The sequence below is a fragment of the Oncorhynchus gorbuscha genome, linkage group LG10, assembly GCF_021184085.1.
Source record: "Oncorhynchus gorbuscha isolate QuinsamMale2020 ecotype Even-year linkage group LG10, OgorEven_v1.0, whole genome shotgun sequence".
NCBI classification, from domain to species: domain Eukaryota; kingdom Metazoa; phylum Chordata; class Actinopteri; order Salmoniformes; family Salmonidae; genus Oncorhynchus; species Oncorhynchus gorbuscha.
The window spans coordinates 85,209,357-85,235,510 of NC_060182.1; the positions used below are offsets into that span (position 1 = coordinate 85,209,357).

The 26,154-nt window shown below is 44.2% G+C and overlaps 1 protein-coding gene across 1 annotated transcript in view; it reads right to left on the reverse strand.

Moving 5' to 3' along the window:
- The window catches only part of LOC124046961 (nesprin-3-like), a 67,698-nt gene that overhangs the window by 32,336 nt on the left and 9,208 nt on the right, over positions 1-26,154 (reverse strand). Inside the window, exons 2-8 of the mRNA XM_046367710.1 lie at positions 25,187-25,350; positions 17,851-18,023; positions 17,224-17,362; positions 14,953-15,123; positions 9,083-9,238; positions 8,384-8,875; positions 4,837-4,973 (exon numbers count right to left, since the gene is read on the reverse strand). Coding sequence (XP_046223666.1) covers positions 4,837-4,973; positions 8,384-8,875; positions 9,083-9,238; positions 14,953-15,123; positions 17,224-17,362; positions 17,851-18,023; positions 25,187-25,336 — 1,418 coding nt within the window. The 5' untranslated portion in view covers positions 25,337-25,350. The remainder of the gene's footprint in view (positions 1-4,836; positions 4,974-8,383; positions 8,876-9,082; positions 9,239-14,952; positions 15,124-17,223; positions 17,363-17,850; positions 18,024-25,186; positions 25,351-26,154) is intronic.

Below are 26,154 nucleotides of genomic sequence, written 5' to 3' on the forward strand. Positions count from 1 at the left end.
GTCAGTAAATCTGGAAAATTTGTGCAGTCTCAAAAAATATCAAGCTCTATGATGAAACTGGCTCTCATGAGGACTGCCACAGGAAAGGAAGACCCAGAGTTACCTCTACTGCAGAGGATAAATTCATTAGAGTTACCAGCCTCAGAAAATGAGGCAAAAATAAATGCTTCAGAGTTCAAGTAACAGACACATCTCAACATCAACTGTTCAGAGGAGACTGTGTGAATCAGGCCTTCATGGTTGAATTGCTGCAAAGAAGCCACTACTAAAAATGGCACCGGAAGAAATGGCAGCAGTTTTATGGGCACCCAACAAATTGTGGATTATGTGGGGTTTTTTAACGTTATTTGTAACTTACTTTGTACATAATGTTTCTGCAACCGTATCTTACGGCAAAAAAAGTGCTTTTGGACATCAGGACAGCGATCACTCACCTCGGATTAGACAAAGAGCTTCTGGATATCAGGACAGCGATCACTCACCTCGGATTAGACAAAGAGCTTCTGGATATCAGGACAGCGATCATTCACCTCGGATTAGACAAAGTGCTTTTGGATATCAGGACAGCGATCACTCACCTCGGATTAGACAAAGAGCTTCTGGATATCAGGACAGCGATCACTCACCTCGGATTAGACAAAGAGCTTCTGTACATCAGGACAGCGATCACTCACCTCGGATTAGACAAAGAGCTTCTGTACATCAGGACAGCGATCACTCACCTCGGATTAGACAAAGAGCTTCTGGATATCAGGACAGCGATCACTCACCTCGGATTAGACAAAGAGCTTCTGGATATCAGGACAGCGATCATTCACCTCGGATTAGACAAAGAGCTTTTGGATATCAGGACAGCGATCACTCACCTCGGATTAGACAAAGAGCTTTTGGATATCAGGACAGCGATCACTCACCTCGGATTAGACAAAGAGCTTCTGGATATCAGGACAGCGATCACTCACCTCGGATTAGACAAAGAGCTTCTGGATATCAGGACAGAGATCACTCACCTCGGATTAGACAAAGAGCTTCTGGATATCAGGACAGAGATCACTCACCTCGGATTAGACAAAGAGCTTCTGGATATCAGGACAGCGATCACTCACCTCGGATTAGACAAAGAGCTTCTGGACATCAGGACAGCGATCACTCACCTCGGATTAGACAAAGATCTTCTGGATATCAGGACAGCGATCACTCACCTCGGATTAAACTACGATTTGTTTTGCACAAGACATTCTCCAAACACCTGGCAGGGCCGAAATCACCGTTATTTGCAAGAGGAAGCGACACAGGTACAGAGGACAAAGAACCGGATGCCTGGTCAAGACCCGGAAAAGGCGAGTGTGAAAGCTGCCGTTGCCGTCAATACTACTCGCCAACGTGCATTCATTGGACAATAAACTAGACAAGGTACGATCACGACTATCCTACCAACGAGACATCAAAAACTGTAATAGCTTATGTTTCACGGAATCGTGGCTGAATGACGACATGGATATTCAGCTAGCGAGATACATGCTACACCGGCAAGATAGAACAGCACACTCCTCATAAGACGAGGGGGGGGGCGGTCTGTGCATATTTGTAAACAACAGCTGGTGCACAAAATCTAAGGAAGTCTTTAGATTTTGCTCGCCTGAAGTAGAGTATATTGTGATAAATTGCAGGCCACACTACTTGCCTAGAGAGTTAGCTATACTTTCATGGCTGTTTATTTACCACCACCAATAACCCAGAGGCGGTGCTCCTAGGTTGGTTCTTTCAAAGGTTGGTAATGGCTCACATCAGCACCATTATGGGGCGGCAGCGTAGCCTAGTGGTTAGAGCGTTGGACTAGTAACCGGAAGGTTGCGAGTTCAAACCCCCGAGCTGACAAGGTACAAATCTGTCGTTCTGCCCCTGAACAGGCAGTTCCCAGGCTGTCATTGAAAATAAGAATATGTTCTTAACTGACTTGCCTGGTTAAATAAAGGTAAAATTAAACAATTTTTTAAAAATTATCCCAGAAACCCTAGACCCACTTCAATTTCCATACCGCCCAAACAGATTCCCAGATAATGCAATCTCTATTGCACTCCACACTGCCCTTTCCCACCTGGACAAAAGGAACACTTATGTGAGAATGCTATTCATTGACGACAGCTCAGCGTTCAACACCATCGTACCCTCAAAGTTCATCACTAACCTAAGGATCCTGGGACTAAACACCTCCCTCTGCAACTGGATCCTGGACTGCCTGACAGGCCGCACCCAGGTTGTGAGGGTAGGTAGCAACACATCTGCCACGCTGATCCTCAACACTGGAGCTCCCCAGGGGTGTGTTCTCAGTCACCTCCTGTACTCCCCGTTCACCCACGACTGCATGGCAGGCATGACTCCAACACCATCATTAAGTTTGCAGACGACACAACAGTGGTAGGCCTGATCACCGACAATGACGAGACAGCCTATAAGGAGGAAGTCAGAGACCTGGCTGGGTGGTGCCAGAATAACAACCTATCCCTCAACGTAACCAAGACTAAGGAGATTATTGGTGGACTACAGGAAAAGGAGGACCGAGCACGCCCCCTTTCTCATCGACGGGGCTGTAGTGGAGCAGGTTGAGAGCTTCAAGTTCCTTGGTGTCCACATCAACAACAAACAAGAATGGTCCAAACACACCAAGACAGTCGTGAAGAGGGCACGACAAAGCCTATTCCCCCTCAGGAAACTAAAAATATTTGGCATTGGTCCTGAGATCCTTAAAAGGTTCTACAGTTGCAACATCGAGAGAATTGGTAGCATCCCTGCCTGGTATGGCAATTGCTTGGCCTCTGACCGCAAGGCACTACAGAGGGTAGTGCGTACGGCCCAGTACATCACTGGCTTCCTGCCATCCAGGACCTCTATACCAGGCGGTGTCAGAGAAAGGCCCTAAAAATTGTCAAAGACCCCAGCCACCCCAGTCATAGACTGTTCTCTCTACTGCCGCATGGCAAGCAGTACTGGAGTGCCACGTCTAAGACAAAAACAGATTTGACCCCCAAGCCATAAGACTCCCGAACAGGTAATCAAATGGCTACCCGGACTATTTGCATTGTGTGCCTCCCCCCAACCCCTCTTTTTATGCTGCTACTCTCTGTTTATCATATATGCATAGTCACTTTAACTATACATTCATGTACATACTACCTCAATTGGGCCGACCAACCAGTGCTCCCGCACATTGGCTAACCGGGCTATCTGCATTGTGTCCCACCCACCACCCACCAAACCCTCTTTTATGCTACTGCTACTCTCTGTTCATCATACATGCATAGTCACTTTAACCATATCTACAACTACATATCTACACCTACATTCTACCTCAATCAGCCTGACTAACCGGTGTCTGTATGTAGCCTCGTTACTTTTATAGCCTCGCTACTTTTATAGCCTTGCTACTGTATATAGCCTGTCTTTTTACTGTTGTTTTTATCTTTAATCTTACCTGTTGTTCACCTAATACCTTTTTTGCACTATTGGTTAGAGCCTGTAAGTCAGCATTTCACTGTAAGGTGAACCTGTTGTATTCAGCACACATGACAAATAAACTTTGATTTGATTTAAAGGACACCAATAAGAAGAAGAGACTTGCTTGGGCCAAGAAACACAAGCAATAGACATTAGACTGGTGGAAATTTGTCTGATGAGTCCAAATTTGAGCGTTTTGGTTCCAACTGCCGTGTCTTTGTGAGACGCAGAGTAGGTGAACGGATGATCTCCACATGTTATGCCCTTTATTAGACCACAAAGAGGTGTTAGGATTCCTAACCGTCACATTAGTTACGACAAGTTAGAGCATGAAGAGGCATGGAACCTGATATCCTATGGAAGAATAGACAGTTGGCTTATGCAAATTCTGCTGAACCATCCCTCTGCAGGTGAATGTCAATAGTCTGAAAAAGCATCTTCCTCTCCTTGGTTCTTCTCCTTCACTGAATAGAAATCACTGAACAAGAGCGAGTGAGAGCAAATGTGGCAGATGCCACCTCTCCAACTCTCTCACATTAGTTAATATGAAGTATCTTAGAGTATGATGATGCATTCCCGTTATAGTTCCCTACCCTTTAAAAAAAGTTCCCTACCCTTTAAAAAAAATATATATATAATTTGTCCTTTTTCACCCCAACTTCGTGGCATCCAATTGGTAGTTAGTCTTGTCCCATTGCTGCAACTCCCGTACAGACTTGGGAGAGGCGAAGGTCAAGAGCCATGCGTGCTCCGAAACACAACAAAGCCAAGCTGCACTGCTTCTTGACGCAATACCCGCTTAACCCGGAAGCCAGCTGCACCAATGTATCGGAGGAAACACCTGGTGATCGGCCCGCCACAGGAGTTGCCAGAGAGCGATGGGACAAGAACATCCCTACTGGCCAAACCCACCCCTAACCCGGACAATGCTGGGCCACCCCATGGGTATCCCGGTCGCAGTCAGCTGCGATAAAGCCTGGACACGAACCCTGAATTTCTAGTGGCACAGCTAGGAGTGCAGTGCAGTGCCTTAGACCACTGCGCCACTCGGGAGGCGTAGTTCACTACCTTTTACCAGAGCCGATAAGGCTCTGGTCAAAATTAAGGCTGGGAATTGCCAGGGACCTCACGATACGTTATTATCACGATACTTGGAGAACAAGATATAGGATGACCAGCGCTAGCTAACACTACCTAGCAAAAAATATGCATTTTTTATTTACAAATCGATACTTGGAGTCAAAGTATCGATTCCCCCCCTCCCCCCCATTACTAGTCAAAAGTAGTGTACTAAATAGGGGATAGGGTTGCATTTGGGACACATCCTACATGTCAACTCACCTCTGCTGTTCCTTCACCACAGCCAGGACGTCGTCAGAGAGATGCTGGGAATCTTGGGAAAAGCGGAAGAGTTCTTTAAGCTGGGCCTTGAGGAGCTCCACCTGGGATTCCTCTGCCAATAAAGTATTCCGGATGTTCTGAGCGGAGGAATACCAACAGAGAGAAATAAGGAAAAATACACATCACAGTGCATATTACCTTTTTGAGCCCTGGTCAAAAGCATTACAAAGGGGATAGGAAACCATTTGGGAAATATCCAGAAACGAGGCTAGACCACCTGGCAGCTCATTCTCTACACTCAAACAGTCACACTGTAGCTCCTTCTGTAGCTCAGTTGGTAGAGCATGGCGCTTGTAACGCCAGGGTAGTAGGTTCGATTCCCGGGACCACCCATACGTAGAATGTATGCACACATGACTGTAAGTCGCTTTGGATAAAAGCGTCTGCTAAATGGCATATATTATTATTATATATTAACATCAACAACCAAATTGGCATGAACACCAACTTGAGTTTGAGTTCATAATTTTTTTTACAGGGACAGTGCACATTAATCAACGTTTCAGTAAAAGTGCCAGTTTTAGCCAGATGGTTAATTTTCAACCACAGTCTCGGGGCAGGTTATTAAAAACCATTACATTAACAATACAGACAAACAATGAGCAGTGAAAACATAGGACAAGCAACATGTAGCAAGCAGACAGAGCAATAGCACAGCAACTAAACAAAATCAATAAAAGCAACACATAAATACATAAATGCAATACATAACAAAGTGTTTTCACACCCCACAACATGGAAAGCTGCTCTGGCCCCCCAATGGTGGAACAAACTCCCTCACGACGCCAGGACAGCGGAGTCAATCACCACCTTCCGGAGACACCTGAAACCCCACCTCTTTAAGGAATACCTAGGATAGGATAAGTAATCCCTCTCACCCCCCCCCCTTTAAGATTTAGATGCACTATTGTAAAGTGACTGTTCCACTGGATGTCATAAGGTGAATGCACCAATTTGTAAGTCGCTCTGGATAAGAGCGTCTGCTAAATGACTTAAATGTAAATGTAAATGAAAGCGGCAAAACACAGCTAGGGATTATGTTTACAAGTCTGATTGGCCTATAGCCATGTCTTAATGTTTTTTGTGAAGGTGTCATAGGTGGTGCAGCTGTGTGTGTCTGATGTCAGTGTATTCCAGACATGGGAAGTTCTCACAGAGAAAGCAGATTGACGAAAGGTGCTTCTCCTTGAATACAAGACATGCGTCAGTGTATATTGCACAAGATTTTCCAAACTCAGGAACTCATGCTACCTCTGTAGTCAAGCAATTTCATATGAATCGGAAATTAGCTAGGTTGAATTTGGTTATTTGAGTTCCCCTTTTCAACTGCTTAAAAAAAGAGGTTGGAATCAAGTATGATGCCAAGGTACTTAACATGGAATACCACCTGGAGCTTCTCTCCTGACACACAGACATCTGGCTCAGTAGCATCAGTTAAACACAGACATCTGGCTCAGTAGCATCAGTTAAACACAGACATCTGGCTCAGTAGCATCAGTTAAACACAGACATCTGGCTCAGTAGCATCAGTTACACACAGACATCTGGCTCAGTAGCATCAGTTAAACACAGACATCTGGCTCAGTAGCATCAGTTAAACACAGACATCTGGCTCAGTAGCATCAGTTGTCCTTTTTGTGAACAACATGCAGACTGTTTTTTTCACATTGAGATGCAAACATGAGTCACTGAGCCACTTTGTAACCTGAACCATTACAGTAGTGGGTTCTTGTGCAGCTTGTTGTTTGCTCTTTACATGCACATATATCACTGTATCATCTGCATACATTTGAACTTCAGACCCAGTACAGACAGAAGGCAGATCATTAACGTACAGGCTGAAGAGGGGCCCCAGTACTGACCCTTGGGGCACGCCCAATTAATTTCCTCCTTTGCCAGAGTTAACTGATTACAAGAGGCCTCTTGGTGCCTGCTGCTTTCATTCCACTAAGGTGAATTGTCAAGAATGCTTTTGTTTGTTGAGGATTAAAAGAGTGGTTAAGAACTGCTTGCCTCATCTGCCAGCTTTGGTTTCTCAGTCTGAAATATTCTACAGTGGCTTCCTAGCCTCGCTTCCTAGACTCGCTGCCTAGCCTCCATCTTCACTGATCTGAACAGACGCAGGTTGACGTTTATTGTCATGAGTTGGAGGCAGAACCGAGCAATTTCCCCTTAGATAGGCCAGCTGCAAAGTAAAAATGGTCTATAAGGTAAAAAATGTATGAACAAAAATGTTTGCTTTTTGGTCTTAATTGAAGGTTTATCAGTTTGGTTAAGGTTAGGGTTAAGGTTAGGTTTAAAATCAGATTTTATGACACTGTGGCTGTGCCAGCTAGTGACACTGCAGAGCTGCCTCCAGAACAAGATGCATGATGAAAAACACTAACCTACTGAACAAACAGGACATGTGTAAGCAATGTACTGAACGCCCATAGAGGCATTTCCTTTCATCTGTCCCAATTATTCAAATCAGTGAGGACGAAGTACAATGTATTCAAAGCCCATAGAGGCACTTCCTTTCATCTGTCCCAATTATTCAAATCAGTGAGGATAAAGTACAATGTATTGAAAGCCCATAGAGGCACTTCCTTTCATCTGTCCCAATTATTCAAATCAGTGAGGATGAAGTACAATGTACTGAAAGCCCATAGAGGCATTTCCTTTCATCTGTCCCAATTATTCAAATCAGTGAGGATGAAGTACAATGTATTGAAAGCCCATAGAGGCACTTCCTTTCATCTGTCCCAATTATTCAAATCAGTGAGGATGAAGTACAATGTACTGAAAGCCCATAGAGGCACTTCCTTTCATCTGTCACGATTATTCAAATCAGTGAGGATGGAGTACAATGTACTGAAAGCCCATAGAGGCACTTCCTTTTATCTGTACCAATTATTCAAATCAGTGAGGATGAAGTACAATGTATTGAAAGCCCATAGAGGCACTTCCTTTCATCTGTCCCAATTATTCAAATCAGTGAGGATGAAGTACAATGTACTGAAAGCCCATGGAGGCACTTCCTTTCATCTGTCCCAATTATTCAAATCAGTGAGGATGAAGTACAATGTACTGAAAGCCCATGGAGGCACTTCCTTTCATCTGTCACGATTATTCAAATCAGTGAGGATGAAGTACAATAGATAACAAAAAGAAGCTACTTTAAACTATTGATACACATAGACTGTTGGAACCTGCCCTACCACACCTTCCCACAACATGTATGTTTTACTGTAAGGTTACAATACCAGCCCACAATCATTATCTTCTCGCTCTCATTTCCACCACACCTCTCCCAGGCATTCAGTCAGAGGGCAATTCCTGCCAGGTAATAGTTAGAGCAACCACCCATGCAGTGTCAGACCCTTGTTGTAGCTCGTAACTAAAGCTGTAAACCATAGGGTTGAGGAGTGAAAGTAGCATAGAGAACTGTCAGAGAGAGAGAGAGAGATTATACAGGAAGTAATAGAGAGAGTGAGCCCAAACCCACCATGTATTTCCTCCACTGCCCAACCATCTGTTCCTCAATCCTGTCTCCCTCCCTGGCTGTTTCCAGGTCTCTGGTCCTGTCTCCCTCCCTGGCTGTGTCCAGATCTCCGGTCCTGTCTACCTCCCTGGCTGTGTCCAGATCTCTGGTCCTGTCTCCCTCTCTGGCTGTCTCCAGGTCTCTGGTCCTGTCTCCCTCCCTGGCTGTCTCCAGGTCTCTGGTCAGTCTGTGGAGCAGGCCCCGGAGCTGCCCGATGTCCTCCCCTAGACGCTGGCAGCGGCTCTGGTACTGGCTCTGAGACTCCAGGCTGCTCTTCAGGCCCTCTCCGGCCTCACACAGGCTCTGTCTCAGCCTCTGCCAGTCCAGACGCAGCTCCTCTGCTTCCTCCACCACCACATCTGCCCCCCTGGGGGACGTGTTGGCCCGCACTGCCTCCGCCATGACCTCAATGTGCTGCAGCGTCCTCTCCTCACTGGCCACGTTGTCATCCAGGGTCTGACAGAGGGGAGAGGGTTTGGCTGTGTCCTGATTCTCTACCCTGCTGAAACTTTATCATATTCTTTCAAATCCATGACACAAAACTAAGGAAATTACAAGGAAATGTTCTTAGCATGGTATGTGTCCCTCCCAGCAGAATCAAATCAAGTCAAATCAAACCTCATTTAGAATGCAAGTCATGTGAATAGGGTGTACTTCTCTCACCTGTAGAGTTCGGAGTTTGTTCTCGGCTGTGTCCTCTGTCTCAGTGAGGGTGTTGAGCTCCTTAGTCTTGGACACCAGCCAGGCCTGGAACTTCAGGACGTCTCTCTGGTACATCTGGTGCTCTTCAGCCATCTTCTGCAGCACCGACAGCCTCTCCTGTTGACATGAAAATCTGGAATTAGTACATAAATGTTTTCACTTAAAAATGTGTGATATAGCCATTGATTGTTGCTTTTCAAATCCCAGATTGCCGAAAGAGCACCGAAAGACCCTTTGAAAAGAAAGACAGACAGACAGAGGTTAGGACTATGGTCTGGCTCCATCCTGTCAGATGTTTCAAAGGGCAATGAAACGCAGATAGAAACAGGAATGCCATTGTCTTGATAGCGTGAAGAAGAGAACAAAGGAACTATACAACAAGAGAAAGCTTTGCACAATTTGAAGAGTATTTACCAACAACATTCAGAGATGTGAATGTAGAGTGCTGAGTACAGTAATGTAGAGTGCAGAGTACAGTAACGTAGAGTGCAGAGTACAGTAACGTAGAGTGCAGAGTACAGTAATGTAGAGTGCAGAGTACAGTAATGTAGAGTGCAGAGTACAGTAATGTAGAGTGCAGAGTACAGTAATGTAGAGTGCAGATTACAGTAACGGAGAGTGCAGAGTACAGTAACGTAGAGTGCAGAGTACAGTAACGTAGAGTGCAGAGTAATGTAGAGTGCAGAGTACAGTAACGTAGAGTGCAGAGCACAGTAATGTAGAGTGCAGAGTACAGTAACGTAGAGTGCAGAGTACAGTAACGTAGAGTGCAGAGTAATGTAGAGTGCAGAGTAGAGTAATGTAGAGTGCAGAGTAGAGTAAAGTAGAGTGCAGAGTACAGTAACGTAGAGTGCAGAGTACAGTAACGTAGAGTGCAGAGTACAGTAATGTAGAGTGCAGAGTACAGTAACGTAGAGTGCAGAGTACAGTAACGTAGAGTGCAGAGTACAGTAATGTAGAGTGCAGAGTAATGTAGAGTGCAGAGTAGAGTAATGTAGAGTGCAGAGTACAGTAATGTAGAGTGCAGAGTACAGTAATGTAGAGTGCAGAGTACAGTCATGTAGAGTGCAGAGTACAGTAACGTAGAGTGCAGAGTAATGTAGAGTGCAGAGTACAGTAACGTAGAGTGCAGAGTACAGTAACGTAGAGTGCAGAGTACAGTAACGTAGAGTGCAGAGTACAGTAACGTAGAGTGCAGAGTAATGTAGAGTGCAGAGTACAGTAACGTAGAGTGCAGAGTACAGTAACGTAGAGTGCAGAGTACAGTAATGTAGAGTGCAGAGTACAGTAACGTAGAGTGCAGAGTACAGTAACGTAGAGTGCAGAGTACAGTAATGTAGAGTGCAGAGTACAGTAACGTAGAGTGCAGTAACGTAGAGTGCAGAGTACAGTAATGTAGAGTGCAGAGTACAGTAACGTAGAGTGTAGAGTACAGTAATGTAGAGTGCAGAGTACAGTAACGTAGAGTGCAGAGTACAGTAACGTAGAGTGCAGAGTACAGTAATGTAGAGTGCAGAGTAACGTAGAGTGCAGAGTACAGTAATGTAGAGTGCAGAGTACAGTAATGTAGAGTGCAGAGTACAGCAATGTAGAGTGCAGAGTACAGTAACGTAGAGTGCAGAGTACAGTAACATAGAGTGCAGAGTACAGTAACGTAGAGTGCAGAGTACAGTAACGTAGAGTGCAGAGTACAGCAATGTAGATTGCAGAGTACAGTAATGTAGAGTGCAGAGTACAGTAACGTAGAGTGCAGAGTACAGCAATGTAGAGTGCAGAGTACAGTAACGTAGAGTGCAGAGTACAGTAACGTAGAGTGCAGAGTACAGTAATGTAGAGTGCAGAGTACAGTAACGTAGAGTGAGTGCAGAGTACAGTAATGTAGAGTGCAGAGTACAGTAACGTAGAGTGCAGAGTACAGTAACGTAGAGTGTAGAGTACAGCAACGTAGAGTGCAGAGTACAGTAATGTAGAGTGCCGAGTACAGTAACGTAGAGTGCAGAGTACAGTAACGTAGAGTGCAGAGTACAGTAACGTAGAGTGCAGAGTACAGTAACGTAGGGTGCAGAGTACAGCAATGTAGAGTGCAGAGTACAGTAACGTAGAGTGCAGAGTACAGTAACGTAGAGTGCAGAGTAATGTAGAGTGCAGAGTACAGTAACGTAGAGTGCAGAGTACAGTAATGTAGAGTGCAGAGTACAGTAACGTAGAGTGCAGAGTACAGTAACGTAGAGTGCAGAGTAATGTAGAGTGCAGAGTAGAGTAATGTAGAGTGCAGAGTAGAGTAAAGTAGAGTGCAGAGTACAGTAACGTAGAGTGCAGAGTACAGTAACGTAGAGTGCAGAGTACAGTAATGTAGAGTGCAGAGTACAGTAACGTAGAGTGCAGAGTACAGTAACGTAGAGTGCAGAGTACAGTAATGTAGAGTGCAGAGTAATGTAGAGTGCAGAGTAGAGTAATGTAGAGTGCAGAGTACAGTAATGTAGAGTGCAGAGTACAGTAATGTAGAGTGCAGAGTACAGTCATGTAGAGTGCAGAGTACAGTAACGTAGAGTGCAGAGTAATGTAGAGTGCAGAGTACAGTAACGTAGAGTGCAGAGTACAGTAACGTAGAGTGCAGAGTACAGTAACGTAGAGTGCAGAGTACAGTAACGTAGAGTGCAGAGTACAGTAATGTAGAGTGCAGAGTAATGTAGAGTGCAGAGTACAGTAACGTAGAGTGCAGAGTACAGTAACGTAGAGTGCAGAGTACAGTAATGTAGAGTGCAGAGTACAGTAACGTAGAGTGCAGTAACGTAGAGTGCAGAGTACAGTAATGTAGAGTGCAGAGTACAGTAACGTAGAGTGTAGAGTACAGTAATGTAGAGTGCAGAGTACAGTAACGTAGAGGGCAGAGTACAGTAACGTAGAGTGCAGAGTACAGTAATGTAGAGTGCAGAGTAATGTAGAGTGCAGAGTACAGTAATGTAGAGTGCAGAGTACAGTAATGTAGAGTGCAGAGTACAGCAATGTAGAGTGCAGAGTACAGTAACGTAGAGTGCAGAGTACAGTAACATAGAGTGCAGAGTACAGTAACGTAGAGTGCAGAGTACAGTAACGTAGAGTGCAGAGTACAGCAATGTAGAGTGCAGAGTACAGTAATGTAGAGTGCAGAGTACAGTAACGTAGAGTGCAGAGTACAGCAATGTAGAGTGCAGAGTACAGTAACGTAGAGTGCAGAGTACAGTAACGTAGAGTGCAGAGTACAGTAATGTAGAGTGCAGAGTACAGTAACGTAGAGTGAGTGCAGAGTACAGTAATGTAGAGTGCAGAGTACAGTAACGTAGAGTGCAGTAACGTAGAGTGCAGAGTACAGTAATGTAGAGTGCAGAGTACAGTAACGTAGAGTGTAGAGTACAGCAACGTAGAGTGCAGAGTACAGTAATGTAGAGTGCCGAGTACAGTAACGTAGAGTGCAGAGTACAGTAACGTAGAGTGCAGAGTACAGTAACGTAGAGTGCAGAGTACAGTAACGTAGGGTGCAGAGTACAGCAATGTAGAGTGCAGAGTACAGTAACGTAGAGTGCAGAGTACAGTAACGTAGAGTGCAGAGTACAGCAATGTAGAGTGCAGAGTACAGTAACGTAGAGTGCAGAGTACAGTAATGTAGAGTGCAGAGTACAGTAACGTAGAGTGAGTGCAGAGTACAGTAATGTAGAGTGCAGAGTACAGTAACGTAGAGTGCAGAGTAATGTAGAGTGCAGAGTAGAGTAATGTAGAGTGCAGAGTAGAGTAAAGTAGAGTGCAGAGTACAGTAACGTAGAGTGCAGAGTACAGTAACGTAGAGTGCAGAGTACAGTAATGTAGAGTGCAGAGTACAGTAACGTAGAGTGCAGAGTACAGTAACGTAGAGTGCAGAGTACAGTAATGTAGAGTGCAGAGTAATGTAGAGTGCAGAGTAGAGTAATGTAGAGTGCAGAGTACAGTAATGTAGAGTGCAGAGTACAGTAATGTAGAGTGCAGAGTACAGTCATGTAGAGTGCAGAGTACAGTAACGTAGAGTGCAGAGTAATGTAGAGTGCAGAGTACAGTAACGTAGAGTGCAGAATACAGTAACGTAGAGTGCAGAGTAATGTAGAGTGCAGAGTACAGTAACATAGAGTGCAGAGTACAGTAATGTAGAGTGCAGAGTAATGTAGAGTGCAGAGTACAGTAACGTAGAGTGCAGAGTACAGTAACGTAGAGTGCAGAGTACAGTAACGTAGAGTGCAGAGTACAGTAACGTAGAGTGCAGTAACGTAGAGTGCAGAGTACAGTAATGTAGAGTGCAGAGTACAGTAACGTAGAGTGTAGAGTACAGTAACGTAGAGTGCAGAGTACAGTAATGTAGAGTGCAGAGTACAGTAACGTAGAGTGCAGAGTACAGTAACGTAGAGTGCAGAGTACAGTAACGTAGAGTGCAGAGTACAGTAATGTAGAGTGCAGAGTACAGTAATGTAGAGTGCAGAGTACAGCAATGTAGAGTGCAGAGTACAGTAACGTAGAGTGCAGAGTACAGTAACATAGAGTGCAGAGTACAGTAACGTAGAGTGCAGAGTACAGTAACGTAGAGTGCAGAGTACAGCAATGTAGAGTGCAGAGTACAGTAATGTAGAGTGCAGAGTACAGTAACGTAGAGTGCAGAGTACAGCAATGTAGAGTGCAGAGTACAGTAACGTAGAGTGCAGAGTACAGTAACGTAGAGTGCAGAGTACAGTAATGTAGAGTGCAGAGTACAGTAACGTAGAGTGAGTGCAGAGTACAGTAATGTAGAGTGCAGAGTACAGTAACGTAGAGTGCAGTAACGTAGAGTGCAGAGTACAGTAATGTAGAGTGCAGAGTACAGTAACGTAGAGTGTAGAGTACAGCAACGTAGAGTGCAGAGTACAGTAATGTAGAGTGCCGAGTACAGTAACGTAGAGTGCAGAGTACAGTAACGTAGAGTGCAGAGTACAGTAACGTAGAGTGCAGAGTACAGTAACGTAGAGTGCAGAGTACAGCAATGTAGAGTGCAGAGTACAGTAACGTAGAGTGCAGAGTACAGTAACGTAGAGTGCAGAGTACAGCAATGTAGAGTGCAGAGTACAGTAACGTAGAGTGCAGAGTACAGTAACGTAGAGTGCAGAGTACAGTAACGTAGAGTGCAGAGTACAGTAATGTAGAGTGCAGAGTACAGTAACGTAGAGTGAGTGCAGAGTACAGTAATGTAGAGTGCAGAGTACAGTAACGTAGAGTGCAGTAACGTAGAGTGCAGAGTACAGTAATGTAGAGTGCAGAGTACAGTAACGTAGAGTGTAGAGTACAGTAACGTAGAGTGCAGAGTACAGTAATGTAGAGTGCCGAGTACAGTAACGTAGAGTGCAGAGTACAGTAACGTAGAGTGCAGAGTACAGTAATGTAGAGTGCAGAGTACAGTAATGTAGAGTGCAGAGTACAGTAATGTAGAATGCAGAGTATAGTAACGTAGAGTGCAGAGTACAGTAATGTAGAGTGCAGAGTACAGTAACGTAAAGTGCAGAGTACAGTAACGTAGAAGTTACTGTACTCTGCAACCGTCAGCCTGTCTGTCTGCGATTGAAACGGCAACATGGTTTCAATCATTACATTATGTTTGCTATATAGCCTACCCTGACAGCAATCGTGGTGTGCACATTATATCCCTAAGGTCTATACAGGAATGCTAGCCTGGGTTTTGTGCAGAGAAATCGAGGGGATAGGTGGAAAGACTTTGAATGAGAGTCATCAGAAAGCCTCCCTTATACTACACACACACACACACACACACACACACACAACATACACACACACACACGCACATCAGCCTTGTCCCGTATGCTGTTATAGACCAGCTGGAGTCTCTCCTGTGCTTCCTGGTCCACACTGGGATCCTGGATGCGGTTGTTCAGCGCTGCAGCCTCGTCCACCAGCCTCTCCAGCAACAGTGCCTGGTTCTGGACGTCACTCAGCAGGACGCGCTGGTTTTCTACCTGGAACACACACACACAAACACACCACACACGTTAGATTACATTTGGGTGGCTTTTGAATAGTTTATCAATAATAAAACATAATACAAGTCCTTTCTACTGCAAAAAGTTATGTTTATGCATTATTTAACGTCTTTGGGCTGGGGGCAGTATTGAGTAGCTTGGATGAATAAGGTGCCCAGAGTAAACTGTCTGCTACTCAGGCCCAGTTGCTAATATATGCATGTTATTAGTAGATTCGGATAGAAAACACTCTGAAGTTTCTAAAACGGTTTGAATGATGTCTGTGAGTATTTCAGAACTCATATGGCAGTCAAAAACCTGAGAAAAAATCCAACCAGGAAGTGGGAAATCTGAGGTTTGTAGTTTTTCAACTCTTGGCCTATCGAATACAGAGTGTCTATGGGGTCAAATTGCACTTTCCAAGGTTTCCACTCGATGTCAACAGTCTTTAGAACCTTGTTTGATGCTTCTCCTGTGAAGGAGGGGCGAATGACAGGGGAATGAGTCAGAGGTCTGCCAGAGAGCTACGAGCTGGACACGCGCGTTCACTTGAGAGTTAGCTTGAGTTCCATTGCATTTCTGCAGAAAAAGGAATTCTCCGGTTGGAACATTATTGAAGATTTATGTTAAAAACATCCTAAAGATTGATTCTATACATCGTTTGACATGTTTCTACGGACTGTAACGGAACTTTTTGACTTTGTCTGCTCCTAGCGATCGCGCGTCATGAATTTGGATTACTGAGCTAAGATCAAAGGTAAGTGAATATTTATAATGCTATTTCTGACTTCTGTTGACGACACAACATGGCGGATATCTGTTTGGGTTGTTTTGGTCTCTGAGCACCGTACTCAGATTATAGCATGGTGTGCTTTTTCCGTAAAGTTTTTTTGAAATCTGACACAGTGGTTGCATTATTTATTTTATTTCACCTTTATTTAAAGGGCTTGGTAAGCACATTGGCTTGTCCCAGTAGTTATGTGTAGAGTCAGAGTGACATGTTTTGGGGATTTAAAGATACACTACATGACCAAAAGTATGTGGACTCCTGCTTGGTGAACATCTCATTCCAAAATCATGGGTATTAATATGAAGTCGGTCCCCCCTTTGCTGCTATAACAGCCTCCACTCCTCTGGGAAGGCTTTCCACTAAATATTGGAACATTGCTGCAGGGACTTGCTTCCGTTCAGCCACAAGAGCATTAGTGAGGTTGGGCACTGATGTTGAATCCTGGCTCACAGTTGGCATACCAATTCATCCCAATGGTGTTTGGTGGGGTTGAGGTCAGGGCAGGCCAGTCAAGTTCTTCCACACCGATCTCGCCAAACTATTTCTGTATGGACCAAGTTTTGTGCATGGGGGCATTGTCATGCTGAAACAGGAAATGGTCTTCCCCCAAACTATATTAAAGAAAATTATTCAAAATTATTCACTAATTACACCCTTTTAATATGTCACACATTTGAGGATTCAGTTGATCATTTGGTGTGTCGAAATCCAAATTGTCACTTGGTGTTAGTCAATTTAAATGAAGGGAAATAACATTGTGAGCAAAATGATTAATCAAATCACTTTAGTAAATTAAAGAATTGATGACCTTAGATTTGAGCCTTTCTTGCCTCCATTTCAGATAATCCTCATTTTCCAAAAATGTCTCTATTTTCTACTATTACTGGTGGCACAATGTTATCTTAAACGGTACAAATGATTTAAAGTAATTAAGCTACCATATCAGTTGATTTAGAATAGGAAGATGTACCCAAATACAATTAAATAAATGTAGAAAAATGAAGTTCATTATTTCCAAAATGTCACCGTAATTGAAGAACCATTGGATACCATTTCCAGCTGGAACTTGGTGCATCAATCAGCAAGCTAGCTCTTCTATAGGTTTAATAGGCAGCATTAGCTGGTTCAATTGATGTGGCTAGGGTTTTCAACTATGAACTCAAAGATGGCTTCCTACAAGAAGTAGGAATCTAACAGCCTATGAACACAGATCAAGCTAGGCTACTGAAATGGTACCAGTAGTATAACCTCTCTTCCCCTGGCTAAACATCACTATTGTTGACACCCAACACCTGGTGTTTGCTCACCTGCCACAATTTCTCCTTCACCCCCAGCTGCAGCTCCACCTCCGGCTCCAGACTGCGACACACGCTGACCAGCCACATCTCAAACTCCTCATAGGCCTTCAGGTACTCACTCCAGTGCAGCCACACCCACTCTATACGGCTGAGGAAAGAGGAGATAGAATGGTAGGTAAGACTTTAGAATCATGAACAAGCATTTATAAACTTTTTTTTATTTATTACTATTATCAATAATTATTATTTTTTTATGAAAAATTTAAGCATTTATGAAGGCATATTCAAGGTGAGAAACAATAGACCTCCGAAACTGATATGTGTAGCTATATGGGTTAAAAATATATTTTTTTAAATGAGGGCTTCTGCTGTGACTATGTAATTATACAAATATGTGTAAACTAGTAGAAGGAATATATTCACTCATGCCTACATTATCCATGTGTTGCTAACCTATCCTGGTGTTTACATACGGACCACTCTCTTTCTAAAAGAGAAAGGATGCTTAATACTAATTGTGGTTTCTTTTTAAAGAAACATTATGGTAATTAACCTGCCATTTTCAGCTCTCATAGAAGAAATGGAAGGTCATAGGGGTCATGGAGGAGTTTATGGAGGAGTCATGAGTTAGCATACCTGTGGCAGTGGATGATGTAGGTGCAGGTCTCCTCCCATAATGCTTTGAGTTCTTTGAGTCTGGCATGGGTGATGTTCCTCGTCTCCTGGTTACCGTTCTGCAGTAAGACCTCTGCAGCCACAAGCACCTTGTCAAACTTCAAATGACCCTCGTGCTCCGACTGGTGGATTTTCTGACCACCAATAACACACAAGAGAGGCTTGATGAGATCATGAATTTTGTGATGACAGACAATAATGTGATCAAGCATATAGAAGCTTCCCTCGAGGGAAACAAACCTGAGAGGATGGTGGGAGCAACAAAACGAAAAATGAGAGTTGGAATTAGACTAATGTAGTGGCCGGCTCTGGATTCCCATACCAAGGTTATACTGTATTACAGGGATTCAAGTTGAGTGGCCAGTTGAGGACAGCCATAACCACAGCCATGCTGGAAAGGACAATGTGAAAAGATGTATCCGAGCCTGACAGTATGGTTCAGGCTGGCTCAATAGTGGGAAACAGGTATTTGATCCTCGGTGAAGACATCAAACAAATTAAAATATATTCTATATTTGAGATTCTTCAAAGTAGCCAACCTTTGCCTTGATGACAGCTTTGTACACTTTTGGCATTCTCTCAACCAGCTTCATGAGGTAGTCACCAAGAAGGCATTTCAATTAACAGGTGTGCCTTGTTAAAAGTTCATTTGTGGAATTTCTTTCCTTAATGCGTTTGAGCCAATCAGTTGTGTTGTGACAAGGTAGGGGTGGTATACAGAAGATAGCCCTATTTGGTAAAAGACCAAGTCTGTATTATGGCAAGAACAGCTCAAAAAATCAAAGAGAAACGAAAGTCCATCATTACTTAAGACATGAAGGTCAGTCAATCTTCTTCAAGTGCAGTCACAAAAACCATCAAGCGCTACGATGAAACTGGCTCTAATGAGGACCGCCACAGGAAAGGAAGACCCAGAGTTACCTCTGCTGCAGAGGATAAGTTAGAGTTACCAGCCTCAGAAATTGCAGCCCAAATAAATGCTAGGTATCCCCTTTTTCCCATTACAGAGTTCAAGTAACAGACACATCTCAACATCAACTGTTCAGAATAGACTGTGTGAATCAGTCCTTCATGGTCGAATTGTTGCAAAGAAACCACTACTAAAGGACAACAATAATAAGAAGAGACTTGCTTGGGCCAAGAAAGACGATCAATGAACATTAGACTGGTGGAAATCTGTTCTTTGGTCTGATAAGTTTGAGATTTTTGGTTCCAACCGCTGTGTCTTTGTGAGATGCAGAGAAGGTGAACGGATGATCTCCGCATGTGTGATTCCCACCGTGAAGCATGGAGGAGGAGGCGTAATGGTGCTTTGCTGGTGACACTGTTGGGTGATTTATTTAGAATTCAAGGCACACTTAACCAGCGTGGCTACCTGTTACGTTTTTCTTCCGTTGAAGGAGAGTCAGACCAAAATGCAGTGTGGTTAGTTCGATACATCTTTAATGATGAAAAAACCACGAACAATACAAAAACAACAAACGGAATGTGAACACCTATACAGCCTATCTGGTGACTACAAACACAGAGACAGGAACAATCACCCACGAAACACTCAAAGAATATGGCTGCCTAAATATGGTTCCCAATCAGAGACAACGATAATCACCTGCCTCTGATTAAGAACCGCCTCAGGCAACCATAGACTTTCCTAGACAACCCTACTCAGCCACAATCCCAATACCTACTAAAACCCCAATACAAAACACCCCACAAAATAAACCCATGTCACACCCTGGCCTGACCAAATAAATAAAGAAAACACAAAATACTCAGACCAATGCATGACAGAACCTCCCCCCCCCCCAAGGTGCGGACTCCCGGCCGCACACCTAAACCCATAGGGGAGGGTCCGGGTGGGCGTCTGTCCACGGTGGCGGCTCTGGCTCGGGACGTGGACCCCACTCCAACCAAGTCTTAGGACGCGTTACAGGGGGACTATGATTGGCAACCCTCACCGCCGACCTTGGCTTAGCCTTTTAGGGATAGTGCTGTCTACTGCCCCCCCGCTGGAGTAATTGCGTGCCCATAGTAAACATAATTATTTTTTGTCAAAAGTTGCTAATATATGCAAATAAAAAATATTATTGAATAGAAAACACTCTAAAGCTTTTAAAACCGTTTAAATTTTGTCTCTATGTAAAGCAGAACTCTCAAAATATACATTCTCCCAAACTATCTCTTCTCATCTGAAAAGTTGGCCCACCTTTGACGTCATCGCAAACCCCACCCAAACAGTTACAGCGCCAGGAACAGTCTCCACGTGTTCAGCGTGATCTCAGCTTTCAGTGGGGCTTCTCATTGTGAGAATCGCCCGCTCGCGAGAGTTTGAGCACGCGGTAAGCTCCCAGTCACTCAAAAAAACCTGTTACTTTTATGTGCGCAGTGGTCAAGTCCTCTCTTTTTTCCAAGATCGATTGAACGGTGCCTGTGTTTCTATTTGTTCTCAAAATTGCTGTACACCTTTATAACATGTTAAAGCTTGATTATGAAGTTAGTTTGACAAGTTAACTAGACATATAATATATAATTTCAACGTTTTGGTGCGCACCCACTTCAATTTTGCGTACATTTCGACCGAAATGTGGGTATTTTGAGAACCGAAAGACGCAGACTTGAAAACTATACGCTGGTTTGGTAAGTATAATCCCTTCCAGGTCGTTTGATGGAAGAACAGCAAAGGTAAGGGAATATTTATGTGTTAATTTTGGGTTTCTGTCGACTCCAAGATAGAGGAGTCATTATGCTAATGTGGGAGCGCCGACTCCCTATTATAGCCTAGTGAACGCAAAATGTAACGTTAAAATTAAATGTAACACAGCGTTTGCATTTAGAAGAAGTGTATCTTGCTATACATATGTAAAACATGCATATTTAGTCAAAGTTTATGATGTGTATTCCTTGTTAGCTGACGTTATCTGCCGGAGCTATTTCATTTCTCAGGACATTTTAGTAGCATTTTTTGAACGATGCGTAATTGTAAACAGAGATTTATGGATATATATAGCATGTAATTTAAAAAAAATGAATGTACTGTGTAACATGTTATATTACTGTCATCTGATGAAGATTTCAAAAGGTTAGTGAAATTATTTTTTTTTTAATCCTGCGTTTGTTGATTGCATATTTTTTCCTACTTGGCTATGCTAATGAGCTATGTCTGCGGTGGTGGTTTGACATAAATATGTGCTATGTTTTTGCCGTATAACATTTTAGAAATCTGACTTGCTGGGTAGATAAACAACTTGTTTATCTTTCAGTTGAGCTATTTTACTTGTTAATGTGTGGAGGTTAAATATTTTTAGGAATATTTCTTGCGTTCCCTGCGCCACATTCCAGCTGGGGGGGGGGGGGGGGGGGGTCGGGGCGCGTTCCCAAATGGGAACGGGTCTAATAACCCTCACCAACTACCCCACTGGACTGAGGGGCAGCTCGGGACTGAGGGGAAGCTCGGGACTGAGGGGAAGCTCGGGACTGAGGGGAAGCTCGGAACTGAGGGGAAGCTCGGAACTGAGGGGAAGCTCGGAACTGAGGGAAAGCTCGGCACTGAGGGGAAGCTCGGCACTGAGGGGAAGCTCAGCACTGAGGGGAAGCTCAGCACTGAGAGGAAGCCCAGCACTGAGAGGAAGCCCAGTACTGAGAGGAAGCTCAGGCAGGTAGTTGGCTCTGGCAGATCCTGGCTAGCTGGTGGTTCTGGCAGATCCTGGCTGACTGGCGGATCCTGGCTGACTGGCGGATCTGGTGGATCCTGGCCGACTGGTGAGCCCCCCCCAATACATTTTTGGGGCTGACTCTCGGTCTTCCGTCCGCGCCGCCATGCTTGCTTCGCCAACTCCATTCTCCGATAACCTGCTTCGCACTGCTCCAGCGAATCCCAGGCGGGCTCCGGCACTCTCTCTGGGTCGACCGCCCACCTGTCTATTTCCTCCCAAGTCGTATACTCCAAACTTTGTAGCTCCTGCTGCCGCTGCCTGTCACCACGCCGCTTGGTCCTGGTGTGGTGGGTGATTCTGTTACGGTTTTCTTCCGTTGAAGGAGAGTCGGACCAAAATGCAGCGTGGTTAGTTCGATACATCTTTAATGATGAAAAAACCATGAACAATACAAAAACAACAAACGGAATGTGAACACCTATACAGCCTATCTGGTGACTACAAACACAGAGACAGGAACAATCACCCACGAAACACTCAAAGAATATGGCTGCCTAAATATGGTTCCCAATCAGAGACAACGATAATCACCTGCCTCTGATTAAGAACCACCTCAGGCAACCATAGACATTCCTAGACAACCCTACTCAGCCACAATCCCGATACCTACTAAAACCCTAATACAAAAACACACCACAAAATAAACCCATGTCACACCCTGGCCTGACCAAATAAAGAAAGAAAACACAAATTACTAAGACCAAGGCGTGACACTACCACATCATTCTGCAGTGATATGCCATCCCATCTGGTTTGCGCTTAGTGGGACTATAATTTCTTTTTCAACTGGACATTGACCTGAAACACACCTCCAGGCTGTGTAAGGCCTATTTGAACAAGGAGAGTGATGGAGTGCTGCATCAGCTTACCTGGCCTCCACAATTACCCGACCTCAACACAATTGAGATAGGTTGGGATGAGTTGGACAGCAGAGTGAAGGAAAAGCAGCCAACAAGTGCTCAGCATGTGGGAACTCCTTCAAGACTGGTGGAAAGGCATTCCTACCTTTTATAACGGAATTTGAATGTTTGGTCTCTCTCTGTCAAAGAGGAATAGGCGAAGCATGAATGTGTTGGATACATGAAGGAATATTTAATGTAGCCAAAGATAATAGGGTTCCCTAGGAAACACTGACCATCAGATTGGTTCCTACCTTGTCACAAATACTCCTCCCTGGCAATTTCATTCATTGTTATGTCAAAAACCACTGAATTCAAAGTGCTCACTAATATTTATGTTCTAACTATAGAATTAGACTGAATATGCTATTTCCAAGTTCACTCAAGTGTTTCGATCTAAATCACAATTGCAACATTTGGTTAAAAATTGCCCATATTGTGCTACGTGGCAGAGTGAAAATGTTATCAAATGAGTGGAGGAAATGCAGAAATTGATGGAAATGCAGGAAATTTGTTTTGGTTGAAGTTGACCTGAACAGTATAAAACAAACAAAATGGAGAAAGCACCATTGAAATCACTTAGAATGTATGTCTTGCCAATGTAGGGTCACTCACTGCTAGTTAGAAATAGTATTATTCAAGAACATAAAACGCCATTAATAAATTTAATAAATGCTGTGATACATTTTGGCCATATCGCCCAGCCCTAGTAGTTAGTGTTAGTAATTACTAGTGTCAATAGTGAGTTATGGTGAGACCCAACCCTGTCTCTCTGTGCTTGTGTCAGTAGTTACTGTCAGTAGCTAGTTAGGGTTGTGTCTCACCCTGTCTCTCTGAGCCTGTGTCAGTAGTTAGTTAGGGATGGGTCTTACTCTAACTACTGACACAGACTCAGAGAGACAGTGGGACCCAACCCTAACTAACTACTGACACTAACTACTACTGACACGAACTACTGTCACAGGCTCAGAGAGACAGGGTTTGGTCTCACTGGCTCTCTGAGTCTGTCTGTAGTTAGAGTCAGTCGTTAGTTACTTAGTTGGTGAGACCCAACCCTAACTAACTACTGATAGGCTCAGAGAGACAGTGAGACCCAACCCTAACTAACTACTGATAGGCTCAGAGACAGTGAGACCCAACCCTAACTAACTACTGATAGGCTCAGAGAGACAGTGAGACCCAACCCTAACTAACTACTGACAGGCTCAGAGAGACAGTGAGACCCAACCCTAACTAATTACTGATAGGCTCAGAGAGACAGTGAGACCCAACCCTAACTAACTACTGACACAGGCTCAGAGAGACAGTGAGACCCAACCCTAACTAACTACTGACACAGGCTCAGAGAGACAGTGAGACCCAACCCTAACTAACTACTGACAGGCTCAGAGAGACAGTGAGACCCAACCCTAACTAATTACTGATAGGCTCAGAGAGACAGTGAGACCCAACCCTAACTACTACTGACACAGGCTCAGAGAGACAGTGAGACCCAACCCTAAATAACTACTGACAGGCTCAGAGAGACAGTGAGACACAACCCTAACTAACTACTGACACAGGCTCAGAGAGACAGTGAGACCCAACCCTAAATAACTACTGACAGGCTCAGAGAGACAGTGAGACCCAACCCTAACTAATTACTGACAGGCTCAGAGAGACAGTGAGACCCAACCCTAACTAATTACTGACAGGCTCAGAGAGACAGTGAGACCCAACCCTAACTAACTACTGACAGGCTCAGAGAGACAGTGAGACCCAACCCTAAAGAACTACTGACAGGCTCAGAGAGACAGTGAGACCCAACCCTAAAGAACTACTGACAGGCTCAGAGAGACAGTGAGACCCAACCCTAACTAACTACTGACAGGCTCAGAGAGACAGTGAGACCCAACCCTAACTAACTACTGATAGGCTCAGAGAGACAGTGAGACCCAACCCTAAATAACTACTGACAGGCTCAGAGAGACAGTGAGACCCAACCCTAACTAATTACTAACACAGGCTCAGAGAGACAGTGAGACCCAACCCTAAATAACTACTGACAGGCTCAGAGAGACAGTGAGACCCAACCCTAACTAATTACTGACAGGCTCAGAGAGACAGTGAGACCCAACCCTAACTAATTACTGACAGGCTTAGAGAGACAGTGAAACCCAACCCTAACTAACTACTGACAGGCTCAGAGAGACAGGGTGAGACCCAACCCTAACTAACTACTGACAGGCTTAGAGAGACAGTGAGACCCAACCCTAACTAAGTACTGACAGGCTCAGAGAGACAGGGTGAGACCCAACTCTGTCTCTCTGAGCCTGTGTCAGTAGTAGTTAGTAGTGTCAGGAGTAGTTAGTGGTGTCAGTAGTAGTTAGTAGTGTCAGGAGTAGATAGTAGTGTCAGGAGTAGTTAGTAGTGTCAGGAGTAGATAGTAGTGTCAGGAGTAGTTAGTAGTGTCAGTGGTTAGTAGTGTCAGTGGTTGGTTGTGTCAGTGGTTAGTAGTGTCAGTGGTTGGTTGTGTCAGTGGTTAGTAGTGTCAGTGGTTGGTTGTGTCAGTGGTTAGTAGTGTCAGTGGTTAGTAGTGTCAGTGGTTAGTAGTGTCAGTGGTTGGTTGTGTCAGTGGTTGGTTGTGTCAGTGGTTAGTAGTGTCAGTGGTTGGTTGTGTCAGTAGTTGTTTAGGATGGGTCTCACCTCTGTCTCTCTGAGTCTGGCCTCCAGGGCAGCCCGGGGGCCCTGGGTGTTGTCGTTGAGCCGGAGCCGTTCCTGGACGGCCTTCATCCAGGACATAGCTGCCTCCAGGCTCTCCCTAAACAGGATCTCCTGCTGCTCCTGATGAGTCATCTGGACACACCAGCCTGTGGAGGAGAGGAGAGACATTTAAACAGGCATTTGAAAAACAACAACAGCCACCCCGCCACGTGTTTTGGTAAAAAGCTGAATAATGGGGCTAAAGAAATGTAACCACTCTCAAATTCTGCCTGTGGTGAAGTACAGAGAATATCTGTATTCGAAAGTAAGTGTGTGTGTGTGTGTGTGTGTGTGTGTGTGTGTGTGTGTGTGTGTGTGTGTGTGTGTGTGTGTGTGTGTGTGTGTGTGTGTGTGTGTGTGTGTGTGTGTGTGTGTGTGTGTGTGTGTGTGTGTGTGTGTGTGTGTGTGTGTGTGTGTGTGTGTGTGTGTGTGTGTAGAGTCCATTAGAAACAGAAAGCTTTTGTCAGATGATCAACTGGAGATAGACTACCACCAACAACACAGAAGTATAGAAGTGATACTGCTGCATGTCTTTTTTTCCTCATGTTGCAACCAACTGGCTCACAGCTGTAAATTATGGATGTTCAGAATAGGTATCAGTTTGGACACACCTACTCATTCAAGGGTCTTTCTTTATTTTTACTACTTCTACATTGTAAAATAATAGTGAAGACATCAAAACTATGAAATAACACATATGGAATCATGTAGTAACCAATAAAGTGTTAAATCAAAATATATTTTATATTTGAGATTCTTCAAAGTAGCCACCCTTCGCCTTGATGACAGCTTTGCACAGTCTTGGCATTCTCTCAACCAGCTTCATGCGGTAGTCACCAAGAAGGCATAACAATTAACAGGTGTGCCTTGTTAAAAGTTCATTTGTGGAATTTCCATCCCTCTTTTTTTTT